General features: G+C 37.1%; 1 protein-coding gene across 1 annotated transcript; it reads right to left on the reverse strand.

Annotated features, from left to right (window-relative positions):
* Positions 1-1,461: 1,461 nt before the first annotated feature.
* On the reverse strand, positions 1,462-6,907 carry LOC121369484. Its single transcript, XM_041494591.1, has 3 exons — positions 6,781-6,907; positions 4,459-4,707; positions 1,462-3,819 (listed from the first exon to the last, which is right to left on the reverse strand). Exons 2-3 carry the CDS (start codon positions 4,664-4,666, stop codon positions 2,387-2,389), a joined length of 1,641 nt encoding a protein of 546 aa, XP_041350525.1. The 5' UTR covers positions 4,667-4,707; positions 6,781-6,907; the 3' UTR covers positions 1,462-2,386.
* Positions 6,908-11,169: the final 4,262 nt, after the last annotated feature.

The raw sequence follows: 11,169 nt of genomic DNA on the forward strand, positions 1-11,169 counted from the left end.
CCCCCCCCCCCCGCTTTACACACCCCCCCACGAAACAATTGGATGAAAATCTAGCAGTTAATTCATAATGGCCTTACGTTTAGCCCACGCCGTAATTTTAGGATAGTTACATCCATTTCCAAGCAAGCAGGCTTTCTGCCAAAAGGTAAAATGAGTAGTGTCATACCTACATTTTGTTTGCAGATTTTAACCTTTTGACAAAATTACTTACTCTTATCATTACTGTATGATTTTCTTAACCCTAACCCTAAACGTAACACATTTCCTTTCTGGGGCAGCCCCCCCCCCCCCCCCCCCCCCTACCTCCTGTTGGCTGTGGTTGCATTCAATTACAACGCACCATACCCAAACATTTCTTTCTGGCAGAAACACTGGCAAGTATGCACCAAATCCCTCAGTCAATATGGAAGAGAAGAAGCAAGTACAAAGATATTGTTTTCTACCAATTTACCAGTTATTTCTTACTGGGATCGATATCCGTTGGGCTATTTCTTGTTCCAGCCAGTGATTAACAAAGGCTACCATGTCTGTGGGATACTGCATATAAAAGATCTCTTTCTCCAAATAGGAATGAGTAGACCACTGGTGGCAGGATTGGGTGGGGTTTTTTTTTTTATCTCATTAACTGTGTGGAACCAAAATTACTTTAGAGTGTAACCTTGATTGCAAACATTTTAAGTGGTAAAACATCTGCTTGATGCGCAGTCGGTCTGGCATTGATCCCCATCGGTGGGCCTATTTCTCGTTCGAGACAGGCAATGCACCATGACTGGTATATCAAAGGCTGTGGTATGTGCTATCCTGTCTGTGGGATGGTGCATATAAAATAAAAGAACCCTTGCTACTGATTAAAAAATATAGCGGGTTTCCTATCTTAAGACTATATGTCAGAATAACCAAATGTTGGACATCCAATAGCCCATCAGGCCTTGACCATAACTTTTTTTTCAGTGGTAGCCCACCAGGCTTCCAGGTTATAAAATCTGGTAGCCCTCAGTAAAATTGGTAGCCCATAATTTTAATAAATGTTTTAAAAAGGAGAGAAAAAAAGCAAAATAATTTATTTTTATTTAAACGTCGTTTTAGGATGGACTTTTTTTTTTTATGTGTTTAAGCATCTTGTTGATTGCAGAGTAACTGGAGGTGCAAAAAAAATCTAGTAGCCCGGCAGACTACCAGGTTTAGAAATCTGGTAGACCGAGTGAGAAATTGGTAGCCAAAATAGCCCAGGCTACTGCTAAGGTGGAGCCCTGCCAATGATTAATAAATCAATATGTTCTAGTGGTGTCGTTAAACAAAACAAACTAACAACATTTTAAGGAAATCAAAAAATGCCATGTTATGATAAAAACAGAAGTTGGTGATTTATAATACTTGTTACAAAAAGATATATACTAAGATTATAGTTTTAAAAACCTAACTAAGCAAAAAGCAAAAAAGCACATAAAAACAACAGAAAAATAATTTTAAAAATAATTTATTTCATTCAAATAATGTTTTCAAATAGCTGCCTTCTTAGCACATTATTCTGTTTTACAGGAGTGTAAATAAGGTGTGTTAGTCATGTCATTTTTTACACTTGACAAACAGTAGTTTAGTATTTTCAAGCAAATAAATAAGTGGGGTTTACATGTCAGCAGTTTTAGAGAAAGAAGATAGATGGTAATCATGTTCTTATGTTACACTGTCAAATCATGTCTTGCAAACAAAAACAAAACACAAAACTTGCAGATTCCTCAATCCTCAAACTAAATGGCAAGGAATTGCACCTCTTAACATGTATATGTAATTTATTTTAGATTTGTCATTTATTTGCATAACAAATAAACAAAACATTTCATAGTTAAATCAATGTGTCTCAAAGTAGGTGTGCAGTATGTTGCATGGCGTAGAATTTAAGTTATGGAGGTACATCATGAATAAGTTTTCAAATTAATTTTGATCTACATCTATGTTACCTGGTTATAAAACATCAAGGTTACTTGAGGATTACAGTACATGGTTCTGAAGTGAACCACAAACCCTGTCAGTGTCAATCAGTGCCGGGTTTATAAGGGGGCAAAAGGGGCAATTGCCACGGGCCCCCCTGCCAGAGGGGCCCCCCAGACTAAGGACTTCCTTTATAACAATTTTTTAATAATTATAAAATTAGTTCATTTTTTTTATTTGTCATGCAATTTAATTTCTATGTTGAGAGGCCCCCAAACCTGAAGTGCCCCGGGCCCCCCAAGGTCTAAATCCGGCCCTGGTGTCAATATTTGTTTTGTGGTTTTAATATGTGATATATGTATATCATTAAAGTCTAGATGTTTGACACATATATAAAAAAATATGTTCTTCCATCTGAGCAATACCTTCGAGTCCCGTTAACATACAATTTGTTTTTTTAATATGCTAAATCATTAAAATCTAGATGATCAGCAGTCATGTAAAAACCATCTTCATCTCTGTCTGCACTCATAGAACACAGATCTATGGACTGAACTTTCTGTGTTCCAAAATACATGTCTGTGTACCCTTGATAGAGCCACGGATCAACATATTTACTACCCTTCTGACGTGACACTGTCCGTGTGGTTTTCATCAGAGTCATATGTGGAACAAACTCGAAACCATCCCTAATATCCACCCCAGCTTGTCTCAAACACATCTTTAAGTGCTCAACAAAATCCATGAACTGTTTGGGAACATCAATCTTGGAATATATCACTCGGTGATAGAAGTGTGACACTCCTTGGAATGTTAGAGGTTCTTGAGGCAGTAAGTTGGCCAGTTCTGCCTTCATGTCTTGCAGTGTGGAGACAGCATTAGCCACCTGCTCTGGTGTGTCCAGTCCCACAGTGCAAAGTGTTACGTGCAGAGCTCTTGGTGGTACGATGCATGCATTGTACAGAGGTTCATGGTCTAGTATGAAGTCTTGGACCTCTTCTATAGCCTTCACTATCTGTTCATCCTGGATCCTCATAGCCAAGAAGTAGTTGGGACGGAGTTTATCTTTCCAGTACGGGTTGTATTCCACATGCATGAGGTCACCCTCCTCGTCTTCCTCATCATCATCAAAGTCATGGGTCTCAGGTCTCATTGCATTTGATCCAACTGTCACTGTGATTCCATCATCACTGTCACTGTCCTCTTCATCATCATCCTCATCACTGTCACTCTCTATATCACGAGCACTGTCCTGATGTCCTCGTTCCATCTCTTTCTCATGCATGTCTGTGTCATATTTGGCAATCACATCTGTGATTGTTATCTTACTGCCTGTAGAACCAAACACATTGTCCAGCCGCTCACCCTTGTCCCAGATTGTTACATCTTTGTACTTGAAGTACTGAATCCGGTGTTTAGGAATAGCCAGGACATTGTTGTCCACTGTTGCAATGTCTTCCCAGGAGAAGGCTGAGAAATACTTCTCCACGATTCCACGGAACCGATCAAGATAGCCAACCATGAAATCATCTCTCTGTAGGTGATCATCCCACAGAATTCTCTTAATGACATCCTCGGCCGTCTTCATTGAAGGTTTCTTCTCTTCTATATCATCATCTTTTACTTGCTTCTTCTTCTTCTTCTTTCGATTCTTCCCAGGTTTGTGGCTGGGTGTTTCGATGATGTCATCTGTCTGCCGTGTCACCTTCCCAGCTCTCATGCCACTGCCGTGCAGCCACTGTTTAGCGATGCTGACCAGCTCTGAGATCATGAAGGTGTTCACCATCTCCTGTGACTCCGTCTTCAGCAGCTGAGTCAGGTCCAGCTGATTGTCCTCACTCAGGCTGGAGGAGCGGATGGAAATTGTGGGAGTCACTGCTGGGTAACTTTCTGCAAAAACAGAGAGTAAATTTATATTGTTAGTGTCAGGTAGTTTGTTAATCATAACAGTTAAAAAAAATTGGGTTTTTTTAACAACACCACTCAAGCCCATGTGCTACTGAAATGTTTTAAACTATTTGGTGGTTAACATATATATATGCTTTGCACAGCTCGTTACACTTACTTTTGAATTTTTATATTCATATTCATAATCAATTCATTAATAATTTACGTTTGTTTGACACCCAATAGCCGATGTGTTGTTTGTGCTGGGGTGTAGTTGAACATCTATCCACTCGGTCAAGGATTCAAACTGACAAAGGGCAAAAGGCAATTGCTGCTTAAAATACACAGAATGCTTTTTGATAATCAACTTCATGGGCAGCTTTTGCTTTCCATCTTAAAGTATTATACAACAATAGAATATATATCAATATCTGTGTTCTAGAACTACATCTCATTTTCTAACTTTAGCTTCAAGATTAAAATTTTAGAAGCAAAGATTGCTCTCCCCCTCCACAAAATGAATTTCAAGCGATCTTTGGTCATGTGAAACAAAGCAAGAGAGAGAAACCTTGCTGCCACAAAGCCCGACACAAGCTACTCCAACTGATAAAAACAGCAAGGGAGATTTTATACGGTCATTACCTGGAATGTGGAACTTTATGGTGGCATCCATGTTTTCTGGCTGAATGGTGACACTGTGGCTATGATCCGCATTGGAGACGATGCGACATCTTCCAGGGTGTGTCAGCTTGATGGCTGTGATCTCCTCTGTCGTGGAGTTCACCCTGGAGCTGGATTTACAGAACGACTCTGTGGCTGTGGTTGTGGTGGAAGTCTCAGCAGACGCCATATTCTCAAAGTGAACTCTATAGCTGCTGTGAAGTACTGAACCTGAATAAATGAAAGGAATATTTTACAACACAAGGGAGAGAGTCATAGATCTGTAAGGTGGGTGTCTGACCACCCTAAACATTTGTTTTCTGTTTTATTTTCATTAAACAACTGACATATTTTAAGTATTCATATCTCTCTTGCTTTCCGGTTAAATTTAAAGTTTGTTTAAGGACACCAGTGGAGCATATTGATTAATTAATCATTGGCTATTGGATGTCAAATATTTGGTAATTTTGACTCGTAGTTATCAGAGGAAACCTGCTACATGTTTCCTAATGCAGCAAGGGATCTTTTATATGCACCATCCCACAGACAGGATAGCCTTTGATATACCAGTTGTGGTGCACAGGCTGGAACGAAAAATCGCCCAAATGGACCACTGATGGGGATCATTCCCAAACCAAACGTGCATCAAGTGAGCGCTTTACCACTGGGCTGCAAAAAGTGACTACCATCGACATAAGTATGATAAGATCTTGATTTGTGCCAAATTTACAGAAGGGCTGGGGAAATTTACAAAAGGAGGTATCATTTTTAAATACAGACAAAATAAAACATGTACAAATGGCTAAATGCCTGTGTTTATTGTAACTATGATTCTATGAGCCACTGACGGCTCCGTCCCCAAACCAACATCAAACTTCAATCACCATTCGTCTATAGGGGCGGGATGTAGCCCAGTGGTAAAGTGCTCGCTTGATGCGCGGTCGGTCTGGGATCGATCCCCGTCGGTGGGCCCATTTGGGCTATTTCTCGTTCCAGCCAGTGCACCACGACTGGTATATCAAAGGCCGTGGTATGTACGACCGTGTCTGTGGAATGGTGAAAGATCCCTTGCTGCTAGTCGAAAACAGTAGCCCATGAAATGGCAACAGCAGGTTTCCTCTCTCAATATCCATAACCATATCACCATAAATAAAATGTGTTGAGTGCGTCGTTAAATAAAACATTTCTTTCTTTATTTCCATTCGTCTGTACGACTGCTAACAAAAGGATCAAAAACGTTATTTAGGCCTAATTAAATACACATACAATTTAAATCATACAGTGCTGTCCGGTGTATCGGTGCACCTAAGCATTCAAAGACCATTTTCTATGTGAACACTGTGAAATACTTAATAAAATGTGTCTCTCACCAATGAAGCACTGCATAATCTGAGATACACTACAAATTGTTTTATGTCTGTAGTAAATAAACATTTTAAAATTGTTCATAAATGTGGACACCCCCGTGTATCTAAAACGATTTGCATGTCCGGTGATTCGGCGCAGTAGATGTGGATCGGTGACCCCGCTATTTATAAACTGCCTATAACCTCACTTTGTAGCCCATAAACACTACACTATTGTCGCAGGATTATTTTAGTACTTTTTTGTTTTGTTTTGTTTTGTTAAAAAAATATTACTATGAAAACGATCACACGTGACCCATCTCGTGATCAGTTTCGGAATTGTTTTCTTGAGTAGCACAGTACTGCAGATGTTCATTGTCATGCATGGCTAAGATGCCTGTACATGAATTTGTTTCTCGGGTAGATTGTGCACACACGTGGATTTTATTTCACTTTTTTTTCCTAACAATGTGTCAATTGTGAACTGGAATGGCTGTCAATTAAGGTTAAGGTGTAAAACTTTTGTTTTGTTTGCATTTGTCTGTGTTTTCCTTTTTTGGTTAAATAAAAATAACCAAAAATAATAATTATACCGTTTACTATAATTTAAAAAATGCGGAAAAGGTGTTTTTAGACTCGTTTTAACATTCTTAATATTAATAAGGCTGACCTACTTCGCGTTTATATACACGAAAGCAGGTGAATGATTTATTGTGAAATTATAATATAATTATTGATAATTCTAAAAAAATTTATTTAATACTTGATTAAACATTAAAAATGGAATTGAACTTTAATTTGTTAAAAACACCGACAACATGTCAATTTCCTAAGCATAGCATACTAATGATACTTAAGTTAAGGCTAAGCAAAATACCAAGTGCGCCGAATCACCGGACGCACCGATACACCGGACACTGTTGTATGTTGTATATTAGTTTGTATGTATGCATCTTACCTGAGTTCTGTTAGTGTTGTCACGTCTCTCTTCTGTGGCCATGCAGCTAGGTTTTTATAAACACAATTCGATCTATTGATAGTGTGTGGTGCAATGTTTATGATGACAACAGCTAAAAATATATTGCTTTTAGAGTTGTCTCCCTTATACTAGTATCTGGGAGTACCCTAGGTTGTACTATACCAATTATAATTTTATAGGCAACAATTTTAACATGTGCGGTTAAGACTACTATATAATACGAAATATGTCTGTAAATAAACACGCGCGCGCACACCACACACTCATACACACACGCACGTACACACACACATACACACAGGTCAAAGGTGACTACATACAGATGCCACACCATCATAAAGTATTTTAATTGCTCTGCTTACTCAAATAATAGAACTCCTTTTTTCAAGATATAAATATATATATATATATATATATACATATATATATATATATATATATATATATATATATATATATACACACACACAGACACACACATATATATATATATATATATATATATATATATATACATACATATATATATATATATATATATATATATATATATATATATATATATATATATACACACACACACACACATATATATATATATATATATATATATATATATATATACATATATATATATAATATCCACTTAAGGTTCAAGCATGCTAGCCTGGGCACACACACTTCAGCTATGTGGTTTGCCTGTTGTGAAGTTGATTTCCAGAATAATATGGGGTGAGTTGTAGCTTTTTGGTATAATGTTTGTTTGAGGTAAAGTGGTTGTCAGATCAATCAATTGATTTTTTACAGTCTCAGCCAGTCCATCATGACTGGCACATCAAATCTCATGGTATGTACTGTCCTGTCTATGGGGAAAGTCTTCAAAATATTGCTTCCTGCTTTTCAGTAGGAGTAGCCCATGTGGCATCAGTGGGTTTCCTCTTTCATAATGTATTGCCACCAGCACCACCACCATACTGCCACCACCACCACAATCACAACCACCACAACCACCACCATCACAATCGCAACCACCACAACCACAACCACAATCACCACCATCACCACCACAACAACCACCATCACCACCACAACAACCATCACCACCACAACAACCATCACCACCACCAGAACCACTACCACCACAACAACCAACACCACCACCACCCTTATTAGAAGAAAAATAATTTACATAATACTGGCCCCTCCAGTTCTAATGCCTATATGTGTTTCTCAGTTTCTCTTGACCAATGTTGAAAAACTATTTTAAACACCAAAGACATGCATGGTGGAGCAGGGTTGGGCGTAATAAAAAATGTATTATTGTCATTTTTACCCACATTTGTCGTGCTGTATTTTACTTGCTGAATGCAGGACATCTATAGTCCATCCCATTATTCAATTAAAACATTTTTTGTAAATAACTTCAGACTGGTTTGACATAAGAAGAAAGTTAAAAGTGTTTTGGAAATAACAAAACAATACTATCTTTGTGTGTAATTTACAAATCAATTGGCTCAAAAACAAACTACTTGTAGTAAATTCCATAATATGAAAAATGCCGTTTGCTATAATTTTCAATATTTTACACAGACAAAAGTTTTCAATATTTTACACAGACTATAGTTTTCAGTATTTTACACAGACTATAGTTTTCAGTATTTTACACGGACTATAGTTTTCAATATTTTACACGGACTATAGTTTTCAATATTTTACACAGACTATAGTTTTCAGTATTTTACACGGACTATAGTTTTCAATATTTTACACGGACTATAGTTTTCAATATTTTACACGGACTATAGTTTTCAATATTTTACACGGACTATAGTTTTCAATATTTTACACGGACTTTTACACAGACTAGTTTTCAATATTTTACACGGACTATAGTTTTCAGTATTTTACACGGACTATAGTTTTCAATATTTTACACGGACTATAGTTTTCAGTATTTTACACGGACTATAGTTTTCAATATTTTACACAGACTATAGTTTTCAGTATTTTACACGGACTATAGTTTTCAATATTTTACACAGACTATAGTTTTCAATATTTTATACGGACTATAGTTTTCTGTATTTTACACGGACTATAGTTTTCAGTATTTTACACGGACTATAGTTTTCTGTATTTTACACAGACTATAGTTTTCAATATTTTACACGGACTATAGTTTTCAGTATTTTACACGGACTATAGTTTTCAATATTTTACACGGACTATAGTTTTCAATATTTTACACGGACTATAGTTTTCAGTATTTTACACAGACTATAGGTTTTCAATATTTTACACAGACTATAGTTTTCAGTATTTTACACGGACTATAGTTTTCAATATTTTACACGGACTATAGTTTTCAGTATTTTACACGGACTATAGTTTTCAATATTTTACACGGACTATAGTTTTCAGTATTTTACACGGACTATAGTTTTCAATATTTTACACGGACTATAGTTTTCAATATTTTACACGGACTATAGTTTTCAGTATTTTACACAGACTATAGTTTTCAATATTTTACACGGACTATAGTTTTCAGTATTTTACACGGACTATAGTTTTCAATATTTTACACGGACTATAGTTTTCAATAGTTTTCAATATTTTACACGGACTATAGTTTTCAGTATTTTACACGGACTATAGTTTTCAGTATTTTACACGGACTATAGTTTTCAATATTTTACACGGACTATAGTTTTCAATAGTTTTCAATATTTTACACGGACTATAGTTTTCAGTATTTTACACGGACTAGTTTTCAATATTTTACACGGACTATAGTTTTCAATAGTTTTCAATATTTTACACGGACTATAGTTTTCAATATTTTACACGGACTATAGTTTTCAGTATTTTACATGGACTGTAGTTTTCAGTATTTTACACGGACTGTAGTTTTCAGTATTTTACACGGACTATAGTTTTCAATATTTTACATGGACTATAGTTTTCAATATTTTACGCGGACTATAGTTTTCAATATTTTACACGGACTATAGTTTTCAGTATTTTACACAGACTATAGTTTTCAATATTTTATGAGGAGGGAAGCATGCCCCCATGACCCCCCCCTAAAAGATGTCAGTCAGCAGTCCATAAATGTTCACTTGCTATCACTGTGCCTGAAATACCATTAACCAGTTTAAAATGTACAGCTATGTCTTTTAACAGATATTGCTTTGCTTTCCGAAATGGTATTCATAGGCACTGATATTATGCTCAATTTATTGCACAGCATCTGAGTGGTAAAAGTTAAAGTTTGTTTTGTTTAACAACACCACATCTACACCACATTGGCTATTGAATGTGAAACATATGGTCATTTTTGACAGTCAGAGAGAGCAAACCCGCCACATTTTTTCCATTAGTAGCAAGGGACCTTTTATATGTACCATCCCACAGACAGGATAGCACATACCATGGCCTTTAATATACCAGTCATGATGCACTGGCTGGAACGAGAAATAGTCCAATGGGCCCACCGATGGGGATTGATTCTAGACTGACCGCGCATCAGGTGTGCGCTTTACCACTAGGCTACGTCCCACCCCCTTGTTTAATGACACCACTAGAGCACATTGATTCAATAATTTTTCCATTAGTAGCAATTAAGGGATCTTTTATATGCACCATCCAACAAACAGGATAGCACATATACCACAACCTTTGATTAACCATGGGTATGGGTGATGCACTGGCTAGAACGAGAAATAGCTCAATGGGTCCACTGACAGGGATTGATCCTGGACCAACCATGCATCAAGCAAGTGCTTTAATTACCACTTGGCTACGTCCTGTCCCCTGTATCAGTGTATATGGTAATATTTGATATAAGGAAGGAAATGTTTTATTTAACGGCGCACTCAACACATTTTATTTATGGTTATATGGCATCAGACATATGGTTAAGGACCACACAGATAGGAAACCCGCTGTCGCCACTTCATGGACTACTCTTTTTGATTAGCAGCAAGAGATCTTTTATATGTACCATCCCACAGACAAGATAGTACATACCACAGCCTTTGTTACACCAGGTGTGGAGCACTGGCTGGAGCGAGTACCTATGTGAGAAAGACGATGTCTCTTACAACATGTACAGGCTTGTTAATTATGAGTTTATGATGGGATAGTAAACACTGAGCAATTAGTTTAGGCAGACCTATTTGAGGCACTTTCACAGCCAATGTGCAGCATTCTTGTTGAGTATGCCATGATAAGGTTCTGTCTGCCGCTACATCAGAGGTATCCGGTTACCGCACCATGGTAATTTCCCCTTCACCTCCACTAAACTACTGGTGTTGTTGAGTCAGGACACACACTCCAGACATTATCACGAATTAATGCTTTGTA

Source organism: Gigantopelta aegis, chromosome 3 (assembly GCF_016097555.1).
Source record: "Gigantopelta aegis isolate Gae_Host chromosome 3, Gae_host_genome, whole genome shotgun sequence".
In the NCBI taxonomy this organism is placed as follows: Eukaryota; Metazoa; Mollusca; class Gastropoda; order Neomphalida; family Peltospiridae; genus Gigantopelta; species Gigantopelta aegis.